We start from the raw sequence: 14316 nt of genomic DNA, 5'->3' as shown, positions 1-14316 counted from the left end.
TTTAAATTTATGGGTGGGTCAACCCACAATCCGATCCAAGTATCCATTTACTCTCACATGTATATCCAAATTAACCACAGTTCTCAACTCGGCATATTAATTAGTTAAAAAGTTGAACTTATATTATTAAAATGTTCCGCGTTCATTAAATTTAGTGTTGAATTTAAAATATAAAGCGTTATTAGGTTAGTTGGTTAACGGGTTGAACTTGTTTTCTTATGTTGCAAGTTTAAACCATACCTACAACATTTTTAACCGTTTTAAGTTTATGGGTGGATCAACCCACAATCCGACCCAAGTATTCATTTACTCTCACATATATATTCAAATTAACCACAACTCTCGACTTATATATATATATATATATATTAGTTAGTTAAAAAGTTAAACTTATATTATTAAAATGTCTTGCGTTCATCAAATTTGGTGTTGAATTTAAAATATAAAGTGTTATTAGTCTAGTTGGTTAAAGAGTTATACTTATTTTGTTAGATTGCAAGTTTGAACCATACTTGTAGCATTTTTAATTTTATTTTTAACCGTTTTAAATTTATGGGCGGGTCAACCTACGATCCGACCCAAATATTCATTTATTTTCACATATATATTCAAATTAACCACAGCTCTCGTCTTGACAATCCGGACACTTTAAAAATTAAGCATCATTATATATATTTTTTAAACATTTTAAGTTTAAAGGCGGGTCAACCCACTATGTTGCAAGTTTGAACCATACCTATAACATTTTTAATTTTATTTTTAACCGTTTTAAGTTTATGGGCGGGTCAACCCACAATTTGTCCAAAGTATCCATTTATTCTCACATATATATCCAAATTAACCACAATTCTCAACCTAACAATCCGAACACTTTAAAAATTAAGTATCAATGTATTTATATATATATATATATCTAGATTAGTGATGAAAATTTAAATGGCTAATTTGAATCTAAAAATAACTTGAAAGCACTTTGAGTTCTCCTTTAATTCAAAATAAAAATATGAATTATTTTATTTATTTTTTGAATAAACTAGTCTGAGTAATGTTTTTTCCAATCTTGATTTGATTTTGTTTACAAGTTCTAGGTATAATTTGATATTATTTAGAAGTTCAATGCCTATTTGTTATTATATCCTCTCTCTTTCTATCTCTCTATACATTTCAATCCTTGTCTAGCGCTTAAAAACCCTAGGTCCATGTCGGCGGTTAAGTAGTGTGTATCAGCTGATAAACGAATCTTAAGCTCCGATGGACGATTCTCATAAGGAAGTCGTCGTCGTCGTTGAGACCGAAACTGTTTCACAAGCGATGCCTGAACGGACACCAGAAGAGCTTGTAGCAAAAGCCATTGCTCCAGTTAAGAAAGACTTCATTCGCCCTCCGCCTATTCGAAACAAGGATACCGATACCGATAACGTCAATGATCTTGATACTAAGCCTTCCGCCCCTTCAAAAATTATCATCGAGAAAAAATCCAAAAGGCAACTTAAGAGAGAACGCAACCAGGTCCTTATTTCTCTATATATTCCGTCTCATTATCATGATAAACACTAATTATATCTCATTTAGCTCGAATTGGTTATGTATAGTTAGTTTATACTAGTTAAGTGTAATTTCTTTTGTTTAATCTCAACTATGCTGTACTATGATTATCAGGAAAAGGCATCTACAAAAAAGCTTTGTCCTGAGGTGGCAAGAACTGGAGATGTTAATTTGTGCCCTTATAAGGATAATTGTCGCCACAGCCATGATATTGAAGCATTTAAGTCTCAGAAACTAGCTGATATAGATGGAGATTGTCCTTTCCTGGCTGATGAAAAGGCATGTCCTTATGGATTGGGTTGTAGGTTTTCGGGTACTCATAAATATGTTTTTTCGGCTGATGAGGTCAGGCAAAAGGAGAGGTCTGAAACGAATACATTGAGTAAAGAGGTTCAAAGGCTTCTATGGAAAAACAAGATGGAGTTCCCTAAGGCTGATGCTCAACTTACAATGCTTGGTCTTATGGTATGTGCAGGAGCAAAAGTTACTTTATTGACATTTACTGTTTTCTAACTAGACGATTGAATGCAATTCTATGCCAGATGAATGTGAATATTCAGAAAAAGAAAAGATTAACTGAAGTGTTATTCTTAGAATTTGAATGGGTGGTGATTGCAGGGAAACAAAAATTCAATAAGCAAATTGCTTCCACATGCGGAAGAAGATAGTAAAGGGAAACCTAATGGTTCTGCAGCTGATATACCTCTCGAAGAGAATGATGAATCAGTTGAAGGAGAACTCAGACCCGTGAAGAAAGTTAAAGCTTCAGATGAAAATGGTTCGGATATTTTTGTAACATATATATTACTGATATCTGTTGATATTTTATGAATCCTAATTCAAATAATATAGGCATTGATTTAATGTGGGTTATTTGGATTATCTAATCAACAATTTATTCATCAATCACATCATTCAAATCATCAAACAAATTACCTTCTACTAAAAAAGTATATTTATTCATTTTATAGTTATACCGATGTAACTCCAAATAACCTGTTTTTCTTTAACCTACATCAAACAAGGCCTCAGTTTCATTCTATTTCCTTTTTTGTTGGCAATCTAAAGAGCTTTATTCTATAGATGAAAATGTCACAATGAATGACGTTGAGAAGTGCCAACCACAAAGTGATGAGGGGACTACTGCTGAAAGAGACAGTTGCTTAAAACTGCATCCACGTGAGAAGAAACTCATCGACTTTAGAGACAAGCTGTACCTTGCGCCTCTAACAACTGTTGGAAATCTTCCTTTCAGAAGGATTTGCAAGGTGTTAGGTGCCGATGTAACATGTGGAGAGATGGCGATGTGCACTAATCTATTGCAGGTTTGTATGTCTTGCTAATACTATTTCTTTGCACTTTAGGCTCTAGTCAATGAATATCAAAAGAAAATTATGTGAGGGAGTTCTTATGGAGTACCAATGGAAAGCCATATAGACAATCAAGTAGGCTTACTTGATAAAACTTGTGTTATCTTCTCCAACAGTAAGCTTAGTGTGCATTTCATAAAACTGAAAATTAAGTGTTGAATATTAAATTTGAAGTAACGAATGATAAATACTAAATAATTCAAATGAAAATATATAGGTTTTAAGTATTGGGTATGTAAGTTGATTTGATAAAATGTGGAACTAATGTTGTGAAAACACATAAAGACTATTTTACCCTTACAATGAAATTTGATTAACTTTTAAGGGTTAAAGATGTCTTTTAGACAACTCTTATTAAATTACCAAGTAAAGTCATTTATAGCTTACTGAAATAAGCCATGTTTTTAGCTTAGTTTGAGTTGAATCTACATAATTTGATGATTTTAAATAATAGTTATAAAATCCTGCACCCTTGTCAAATGAACACAACCTTAAATCTCTTGTACACGTTGTTGGGATTCAGTTTCTTTGATTTGCTTGGCTGCTTCTCCTCCATGATATGTTTGTTTTGTGCATATTCCTCATGATGTTTCCTTTCTAAATGCTATGGTAATTCTACTGTTTGATGATGATAATATGTGATTAAATAATGAGCAGGGCCAGGCTTCAGAATGGGCTCTATTGAGACGTCATTCTTCTGAAGATTTATTTGGAGTTCAGATATGTGGTTCACATCCTGACACAGTTGCTAGAACAGTTGAACTTATAGATCAAGAATGTGAAGTGGACTTTATTGACATCAATATGGGTTGCCCTATTGATATTGTTGTCGATAAGGGTGCAGGTTCATCTCTGCTTACAAAACCAATGAGGATGAAGAACATTATACAAACAACTTCTTCAATAGTGGATAAACCCATAGTTGTTAAGGTAATAATTGACCAGTTTCTTAAATATTTTATGATTCAATAACCAGACTATTTGAATATTTCCATCTCTAATATCCAAAATAATCCAACATCTCAATTAACCCTTCACTTTTTTTTCTATTTGGATTAAACTATGGATATTTTGGTCACTTGACTTAAATAATCAACTTGTTTGATATTATTCCTCAAATAAAACAAGCCCTTCATTTGTTTCAGCAAAGGATCCACTTATGTCCAGATTCAATTATACTATATTATTTTCACTTATATTACATTTTGATGTCTTATCTATCCTATCCTATTGTGTAGGTGAGAACAGGTTATCTGGAGGGAAGAAATCGAATTGACTCACTAATTGCAGATATCGGACAGTGGGGTGCTAGTGCATTAACAATTCATGGAAGATCAAGACAGCAACGTTATAGCAAACTAGCTGATTGGGAATATATCTATACGTGCACAAGGAAGGCACCCGATTCTTTGCAAGTACTTGGTAATGGTGATATTTTTTCATATGTTGACTACAATATTCACAAGTCAGATTGCCCTGAGCTTTCTACATGCATGATTGCTCGAGGAGCTTTGATTAAGGTAGTATTTGAATTTGTCACTAGTTATTATTATTATTACCCAAATATTGAAAACCGTTTGTAACATGGTTATCGATGTTCTGCACTTTTTTTCCCACAGCCTTGGATATTCACTGAAATCAAGGAACAAAGACACTGGGATATAAGTTCTTCAGAACGGCTCGATATTTTTAAAAGTTATGTTCGTTTCGGGCTTCAACATTGGGGGTCCGACACTAAAGGTATTATGTTCTACAGATTTATAGACACGTGTGTTAATTTTCTGAAATTATGTTGCTTGAAATTTCGATTACTCCTTTAAATCATTCAAATCATCAACTAAAATATTAAAATAATAACTCAAATAATCCACTCTTTTATCAAACATGTTTTCTCCTAAAAAATCTAATTTATTTATTTAAAAAAAGATCAATCAAGTCCTTGTACATTTTAGGAAAGTTTTATTCATATTGTCCCACCATATATTATCTTAGTCGTTTGGTAATTAGTATTTTATACCAACATAATTTATACTATATAAGCTAGTACATGCCCCTTTACATACCCTTTTACCATCATTTTCTCTTTTCAAATTTTACCATTTTCTGTTATATTATTTTCTAACTTAACTCTTCATCTATTTAATTTACACATTTCTCAAAATTTATTCACTTAAAATCAACTATAAATATTGTTACATTGTTTTTCCAATTTATTATGTAAAGAAATGTTGATGAATAAATCAAAAATATTATTAAAAATGTCACTAATTTTAATACAAACATAGTTTCAAAGTAAAAAAGAAGTATTAGTAAACATTATAATTGTAAAGTGTACCCTAATAGAACTAATGAAGTCTTTCGTGTTTAACAATATTAAAAACATAATGAAACTCAGTATATAGAGCGCCTGTTTTCTAAACAGAAAGTCATAGGTTGTGGAAATGGTCTTACCTAATAAATTAAAGGTTCCCACTAAGAATGTCCTCAATTAAGTGTTGGGTTATATACTAGCCTCTTTCAGGGAACAAACTCTTTTCGCAAAAAAAAAATAAAAAATACTTTATAATTCTATATAGTTAATGAAGCCACCTTGGTTTTGATGGTGAATGTATGTGTTATTTTCAGGAGTGGAGACAACAAGACACTTTTTACTGGAGTGGCTTAGTTATACTCACAGATATATACCTGTTGGACTTTTGGATGTCATACCACAAAAACTTAACTGGAGGCCACCATCATACTTTGGTCGTGATGATCTTGAGACTCTCATGGCCTCTGATTCCGCCGCTGACTGGGTAAGTGTTCTTTCATATTTCGATTTGGGTATTTAAGAAGGGGGGTGGTGTTTGGTTTTGAAGCTTTTATGGAAATTTAGTTTTGAAACGAATCCGTTTTTGTAATGTGCAGGTGAGGATCTCGGAGATGTTACTTGGTAAGGTTCCTGATGGTTTTACATTTGCTCCCAAACATAAATCTAATGCTTATGATCGCGCAGAAAATGGCTAATAATATTATTATTGAAGTAAGTACTACTTATATTTGATTTTTTCCAGCAAAGAACTAAATTAGAATAATGAACTAATTTACTGCTTATCATTATTAAGTTTTACTATTTTTCACCCTCTCAGCTGTACTGTTATAACATGAACACAACCAGTTTTTGGACAAGATCTTTTTATCTTTTTTAATGGAAATCAAGTTGACTTATTTCAAGTAATCTTAAAGTTTTACAATTGTCTTACTAATTTATGCGTTACAATCTGTTCACAAGCACACTGTTATTTTATTTAGACATAGCAATTCGAATCTTTGATACCACCGCTTAAACTTAAGATATTTTTAATGTGAATTAAAGCTCACAATCCTGGTCATGATCCTTATGACTTTTTTTTTTGTGAACATCTATTGTTTGAATGTTTTTTTTATATATATATATGAATTTTGGGTTGAGGCTATTTCTGATCAGAACCTATTCATTTGGGAAATTTGACGAAAAAACCCTCCTAATAGGACTATTTCCACATTTAACATAGGCCAAATAATTTTTTTAAATATAACCTTTTGCCCATGGGAAAATACTCTTTTGCCCCTCAATTAAAAAATAACTTTTTCTTTCTCTTTCTGTTTTCCCTCTCTCTCCTCTTTAACCATCTTCTTCTTCTCCTCTCCCCGACAACGAAGCTGAAGCCACCATCCATCATCTTCTTCTTCTCCTCTCCCCCGACGACGAAGCCGAAAGAACCAACGAACCAACTCAGAACAAAGCCACCATCATCTTCTTCTTCTTCTCCTCTCCCCCGACGACGAAGCCGAAAGAATCAACGAAACAACTCAGAACGAAGCCACCATCATCATCTTCTTCTTCTCCTCTCCCCCGACGACTATCCGGCCCCCGACGACGGAAAAAAGTAGAACGAACGGAGGTTGATGATGAGTTTTCTCTGAAGCAACGAACTCCGAGGTTGAGCCCCCGATCCTGTCGCAGACGAATGCGCATTTGTCGCCTGTCTGCGACAACCTGCAACAGCCTTCGACAGATGCATTTTAAACCCAAAACGATTTCGTCAGCCAATAAACCTAAACCTAAACATAAACAATAAACACTAATCATTCGTCCATTTCAGCATGCATGAAATATAAACGATACAAAAAGGGAAAAACATGGAAGATAAACTCACATTCGTCGTTCTGGAGTTCTGCTTCTCGTCGGGGACTCTTATTTGTCGTCGGGGGCTCGTCGGGGTTCAGGGGAGAGGAAGGGTTTGAATCGTCGTCGATGTTTCGGGGTTCGGGGGAGAGGATGGCTGATCGGTCATCTTCGGTGTAGAGAGAGGGAGGGAAAACGGGGGAGAAGGGAAAAGAAGGAAAAGAAAATGATTTTTTTTAAAAAAAATTAAAGGGCAAAAGAGACATTTTGCCCTGACAAAAGGTTATATATGAAAAAATTAGTAAGGCTATGTTAAATATGGTAATAACCCTCCTACAAGGGTTATTTCATCAAATTTCCCCTTCATTTGGTATCCATTAAAATAAATTGTTTAAAACAACCTTTTTGTTTTAAGTAACATTATATAAATTTATATTTGAACCTAATAGCTTGAAAATAAAATTTTACTAATTAAAATTATATTTTACCACTAAATAATATCTCAATCATAATATAATATATATTTTATAAACTATATATAAAATAACAAAACTAATTTTTTAAATAATCTTTACAAATATTACAATTTTGATAATATAATGCACTGGTCATAGTCAAATTCTATAAGATTCGAAATATGAAATAATTAAGGTAATAGAAAAGTTACTTTAAATTCTATAAGATTCGAAATATGAAATAATTAAGGTAATAAAAAAGTTACTTCGTTCAAAAAAATAGATGATTCAAGGTCTTTTGATAGAGAAAGAATACAAGAATGAAAAGAGAAGAGAGAAAAAAAGTAATTAGTTTGACTGTATGAGAATGAAAAGAGAAGAGAGAAAAAAAGTAATTAGTTTGACTGTATGAGAATGGAAAGAGAGAAAAAAAGTGATTAGTTTGACTGTATGAGAATGGAAGGAATAGAAAACTGGAATGGAAGAAAGAGATATACTTTAGCTATTTGGTATTTGGAAATGGAAGGATGAGATAGATAGTGGGTTTGAAAATAGAAGTAGTGGGCGCCGAAAAAAAGAAATTATGTTTTTTTTGTTATATATAACGAGTTACTCGGACAACAAATATAAAATTTGAGTTCGCTCAAGCTCGATTTTATAATCGAACTACTCGACTCGAGTTTGGTCAAGCTGAGTTTGAGCTGAGCTTTGACCGTACTCGAGAACAGCTTGACTCGTTTATATTCCTAATCTAGGATCTCAAAATAGACCTAATTATGTATCTAATTCTTTTAATTGGTTCTAATATTCTAATTATATAATTAAGAAATTGGTTTATTCTAATTATATAAAAATTAAAGATTGATTTGAAAAGATTAGTTATGAAATTGATTCAACTTTTATAACAATAGAAAAAATTGTAAATTCTTTTGCCAAACGTGTAAATAATAAAATTTAAGACATTTTTGATAATTTATTATTTAAGATCTTGACTAAATGTATACTTTTTTTTTTATTGAAACACCTATGATTAATGTGGAATTATAACAATCAAAATTGTGTTAACCTAATATAAGAATAATGGAAGTATAATTTCTGTTAGATATGAAGTAAATTATGTAAATAGAGAAATAGTCTATAAAATATGGTGAGTATTTATGATGAATGTAAAATTGATTTTTTTTTCATTAGGTCCATAAATCAACCTTATTAATAAAGATTTCGTTAAGATTTCGTGTGATACACAAAAATAAAAATATATATATAATAAATTTATTAAAAAATAATAATATGTATTTAATGTTTAAAATTCTTAATAAATTACGAATAATATATTAAAATAAAAAATAGAACGTTCATTTCACATTTTATTCATAAAATAACTTATCTTCTCACATATTTTAACACATATTTTTTCCAAATCAATCAAATATTTGATTCATATTATTTTAACCACTTCAATTGATAGCAACATATTTTCCCTCGACAAACTACATCCCAATCACACTTGATTAAAGAGTTGTACTTGTTTTGTTATGTTGCAAGTTCGAAACATACATATAACATTTTTTATTTTATTTTTAACTGTTTTAAATTTATAGGCGGGTTAACTCACAATCAAATTTAAGTATCCATTTACTCTCACATATATATCCAAATTAACCACAACTCTCGACCCGACAATCCGGACACTTTAAAAATTAAGCATCATTATATATAAATAGATTAGTTAGTTAAAAAGTTGAGCCTATATTATTAAAATGTCTCGTGTTCATCAAATTTGGTGTTGAATTTAAAATATAAAGTGTTATTAGTCTAGTTGGTTAAAGAGTTATACTTGTTTTTATTAGGTTGCAAGTTTGAAATACATATAACATTTTTAATTTTATTTTTAACCGTTTTAAGTTTATGGACGGGTCAACTCACAATCCAACCCAAGTATCCATTTACTCTCACATATATATTCAAATTAACCACAACTCTCGACCCGGCAATCCGGACACTTTAAAAATTAAGCATCATTATATATATATATATATATATATATATATATATATATATATATATAATTAGATTTATTTTGAATGAAGGGTAATCTTTAAGACTTAATTTGTTGAGAAAAGAGAATACTGTATTATTGTAGCAAAAGATGTTCATATTGTATTTACACATAAGAGAATATTAGTAGGCAATTAAGAGTTAACCGTTAGACACAAACATTTGAGCTTCCTAACTGTTGAACTTATCTATGAGCTCCTTAACTTGAACTTATTTATAATACAAAGACTAATAAATATAAACTCTTAGGTTAATTTCATATATTAAATATTTTTAACACTCCCCCTCAAGTCAGGAGTAAAGAGATTGATTACTCTAACTTTTCGATGATGCTATCAAAGTTTCTTTTATCTAGAGCCTTCATGAAGATATCAAAAAGTTGATCTTTGCTAGGTACAAAGGTGGTTACAATCTCACCAGATTGAACCTTCTCACGAACAAAGTGACAATCAACTTCAATGTGTTTGGTGCGCTAATGAAATACTGGATTTGATGCAATATATCTAGCAACATTGTTGTCACAATACATTTTATGGTTTTGTGCTCAATTCACAAGTCTTTAAGAATATATTTAATCCAAATGAGTTCTCCGGTAGTGGCTGCCATAACACAATATTCAACTTCGGCGCTTGAACGGGCAACAATATTTTGCTTCTTACTTCTTCATGTCACTAGATTTTCTCCAACGAATGTATCAAAACCGGTAGTCGACTTTCTATCAAAGTTGCCCGCCCAATCAACATCAGTATAGTCAATGACGTCCATGCGGTTGTTTCGCTTCATCCATATGCCTATTCTAGTAGTAGTTTTAAGATAATGTAGAATCCTGTAAACATCATAAAGGTGTGAAGTTCTTGGAGCATGCATGAATTGCCTTACATTGCTAACTACAAAGGTTATATCAAGACGAGTAACTGTTAGGTAGATAAGTTTACCTACAAGTCTTTGATACATACCAATATCATGAAATGTGTACATTCTTCAGTGTTTAATTTAACAGTTGTTTTAATGGGAGTCTATGCTGATTTTGCAGCAAGCTTACCAGTTTCTTTTAATAAGTCCAAGACATATTTTCTTTGAGAAAGAAACTAACTTTTTTTAGAATTAGAAATTTCTATCTCAAGGAAATACTTGAGAGTGTCAAAGTCTTTAATGTCAAACTGCTACTGCAGATACTTTTTAACCTTAAGGATATCACTTGAGCTATTACTTGTTACTATAATATCATCCACATACATAAGTACAATAGTAATAGTATTGATCCACATACACAAGTATAATAGTAGTAGTGTTTCCAGTAGTTTTAATAAAAAGAGAAGAATCAGTAGAGCTTTTTCAAAAGTTGAGATGAACAAGGGCGCTACTAAGTTTAGCATGACATTCCCTTAGAGATTGTTTGAGTCTGTAAATAGCTTTATTCATCCTACAAACCGATTTTGAGTTAAGATTTTCCTTATAGCCTTGTGGGATAGACATATATACTTCTTGCAGATCACCTTGAAGAAAATTATTTTTTACATCTATTTGATGTAAATCCCAATTTTAATTTGCAGAAATAGATAATAATATCTTTATAGTACTCATTTTTCCTACGGGTGCAAAGGTTTCTTCATAGTCTAATCCATAAGTTTGGGTGTTTCCTTTAACAACAAGTCGGGCTTTATATCTTTCAATTTTTCTTATGCTATCATACTTAATTTTGTATATTCATTTACAACCAACCACTTTTTTACCTTTAGGAAGAGGGACAAGTGTCCATGTATTATTCTTTTCTAGAGCCTCTAATTCGTTGTTCATGGCAACACACCAAGTAGGACTGGACTTGGCTTCTTGAAATGTTTTCGACTCTATTTGATAAAAGATGTGATAAAAACATGATATTTATTAGAGACATTTTCATAAGATAAATATTTTTGAATATAATACTTTACCGAATAAAGATGATCATCTTTAAGCTTATTCAATGGTTGAACAATCCTTGAGGACCTTCGAACATTATCATCCCTTGTAGTTGTTTCTGAAATGTCTTTGGAGATAGATCCATTGTTACCTTCTCCCCTTGAAGGTGTACTTAGTGTCTCAAGAATAGTTCTTGGATTGTCACTTTGAGTTTCATAGTCATTATGTGTGACTGAATCATTGTGACTTTCTTCTTGTGGGGTATCACATGGTGTCCATTTTTCTACTTCTTTATCGGGAGCAGTATTTGAATCGCTATCAGAAGGAATATTCCTGCAAGAACAATTCATATCCATGGGCAATATATGAACTTGCCAACCAAACTCATTGAGATCATCACTATTATCCTCCTTATTTTTGTAGTAAAATTCATCTTCATTAAAGATGACATTATGAGAAATATAGAGTTTTTTAGAAATAAAATCATAAAATTTATATCCCTTTTGGTTAGTAGAATAACCAAGAAAAATAGCTTTAAATGATTGAGGAATTAATTTATCAGTATGGTTTATATGCACATAACATACACAACCAAAGACACAAAGATGATTAAGGTCACTTCTTTTGTTTTTTAATTTTTCTACAGGACTCAATTTATTAAGAACGCTACTAAGAATATGATTAATGAGATGAGTAGTAGTAAGTAAAAGCATCAGACCAAAATCCTTTTGGGACGTCAGATTGAAATAATAGAGAGCAAGTAACCTCAAGAAGATGAAGATTTTTTCTTTATGTCGTACCATTTTGGGCCAGGCATGAACACAAGAGGTTTGATGCATTATACCTTTTGTTTTGAGAAAAGAGGAAAAAAATTTATTGACATATTCAGCCTCGTTGTCAATTCTAAATAATTTTATTGAAGCTTGAAATTGATTTTCAATAAAGGAAACGAACTCTAAAAAATTTGAAAATACTTCTGATTTATCGTGGAGTAAAAAAAATTTAGGTGGTTCTTGAAAAATTATCGATAAATGAAACATAATATTTAAATTTATTATATGTAGTAGGTGCTGGACCCCAAACATCATAATGAATTAATTCAAAAGGAGCTTTAGATAAACTATTTGAATTGTGAAACGGAAGTCTTACTTGTTTAGCAAAATGACATACATCACAATCTAAAAATTCAAACTTCGATTGAAATAATTTTCTGAGCACATGCTTTGATGGATGTCCTAAACAACGATGCCATAAAAAATGAGAATAATTCTTGGAATGTAAAGCATAACTAGAAAGTTTAATAATGTAAAGGTTATTTTTAAGTCTTCCTTTACAAATCGTGATCACGGTCGACTTTCCTGAAACACAACATCAACATCAGAAAAAAATAAATAAACAATTAAGGTCCTCTGTGATTTTACTAACCAGATGCTTAGGAGTTTCAGTCAAACCTTCGTCAATTGTCGTTCGCGGAAGAACGAATTGAAGAAGAGTGTAATGATACAAGGGAAAAATATATTAGGGTTACATATAGTGGCAAGAATAAAATGACAATTATAATGCGGTAGTATAAATAGAACAGTTAGTTATAAAGAGTGGGATATTAAATGATTTAGTTGAATTTTTTTGTTAGAGTTCTCTATCGTCCCATTGTATCCACCCTAACAGTTAGGGTTCTATCTCATTCCTTTGATTTTTCACTTCTCATCTCAATATAATTTTTTGTCCTTTTATGTTCAAGATTTAAACTAATTCTACTACAAGGTATAACAATAATTTCAAAACTCGTTCTTGGCAAAATATTGTATACTATGAGATTATTGCTGAATCAAATTTGAATTTGAGTCATCTACAACTTTTGGAAAGTCAAATTCGCGATATTCACATGATTATGATCACTTCTGTGATTGTGACCAGCCTTTGTTAAACCTAGCGACCGTCAACGTCGTTCTTGTATTTCGATTGTTACAGAGATTAAAGTCGACACTCGTTTGAGGATAGGGAAGAAGGTAGTTTGGAACCTTAGATTATGGGCATTGTCGTAACAATGCAGATGCAACTAAAACCCTAAGTTTATAGTCACGAACCACTTTCAGATAAACGACAACATTCTGACTTTTGTTTTTCAACCGGGAAGAAGACTTTGTAAATTAGGTTTGATTCCTGATTTAATTTTTGAGAGGCCGATAGGGTTGCTTTCAGGTTATTTGCAGGGTTGATTTTTGTATTATGTTCCAATTGTGCTTCCCAAATGACTGAGTAATTAAAGAAATAAAATATAACTGAACAATTAAAAAGGGAACAGAAGGTATCATAAGGACCTACTCATTACCGACTTCATACCATCTTACTGTTATAGGTGCTCATTACTTTCTCCTTACCATTGTTGTTGTAGCTTTAATCAATATTTTATTAATTTCAGAAAAAGGTCACATTGAAATTATGGTGTGCTTGATTTGAAAATGCATTTTCTCAAATTTTTTGAGAAAATGTTGAAAATGTCGAAGACTAGATTTATGAGACAGAAAGATGTTTTCCGGTTAACGGTACGTTTAAAGAAGATGAGGTGCATCTTGCAATGACTCACATTAGGAAAAGGCATTACGATGACTTAGGGAACATGTGGTCATAAAAACTCTCAGCAAATGATTGACGTGGAGAGAGTTGAAACAACTATTGCAATGTGAGTTTGGGTCATGTGCAAGGTACGATCCCTAGCATATACAAAAGAAAGTGCAATCAGAGCCGTGGGAATTAATCGCGGAATAGTGTCAATAAATAACCAAATTGTTAAAATCATGGAGGATCACTCACAAAACAAAAAAGGTAGAAACAAAAGGCT

The 14316-nt window shown here is 31.7% G+C and overlaps 1 protein-coding gene across 1 annotated transcript; it reads left to right on the top strand.

Moving 5' to 3' along the window:
- The first annotated feature begins 1184 nt into the window (after positions 1-1184).
- Positions 1185-6121, top strand: LOC124931943 (tRNA-dihydrouridine(47) synthase [NAD(P)(+)]-like). The gene is made up of 9 exons (XM_047472530.1): positions 1185-1509; positions 1660-2010; positions 2164-2323; positions 2629-2870; positions 3573-3845; positions 4154-4435; positions 4535-4655; positions 5541-5710; positions 5823-6121. The coding sequence occupies exons 1-9, from the start codon at positions 1252-1254 to the stop codon at positions 5919-5921; spliced, it is 1956 nt and encodes a 651-aa protein (XP_047328486.1). The 5' UTR covers positions 1185-1251; the 3' UTR covers positions 5922-6121.
- Positions 6122-14316: the final 8195 nt, after the last annotated feature.

Source organism: Impatiens glandulifera, chromosome 3, assembly GCF_907164915.1.
Source record: "Impatiens glandulifera chromosome 3, dImpGla2.1, whole genome shotgun sequence".
Lineage (NCBI taxonomy): Eukaryota > Viridiplantae > Streptophyta > Magnoliopsida > Ericales > Balsaminaceae > Impatiens > Impatiens glandulifera.
Note: the sequence above shows the minus strand (reverse complement) of the source record. Positions and strands in the feature narration are given on the sequence as shown.

What these genes read in the sequence shown, in the direction of transcription:
- LOC124931943 (XM_047472530.1), top strand. Translation starts at nt 1,252, where the DNA reads ATGGACGATTCTCATAAGGAAGTCGTCGTCGTCGTTGAGACCGAAACT. An exon ending in CTCGAGGAGCTTTGATTAAG is followed by an intron (nt 4,436 to 4,534) that starts GTAGTATTTGAA and finishes TTTTTCCCACAG; the next exon opens with CCTTGGATATTCACTGAAAT. An exon ending in TTGGGGGTCCGACACTAAAG is followed by an intron (nt 4,656 to 5,540) that starts GTATTATGTTCT and finishes TGTTATTTTCAG; the next exon opens with GAGTGGAGACAACAAGACAC.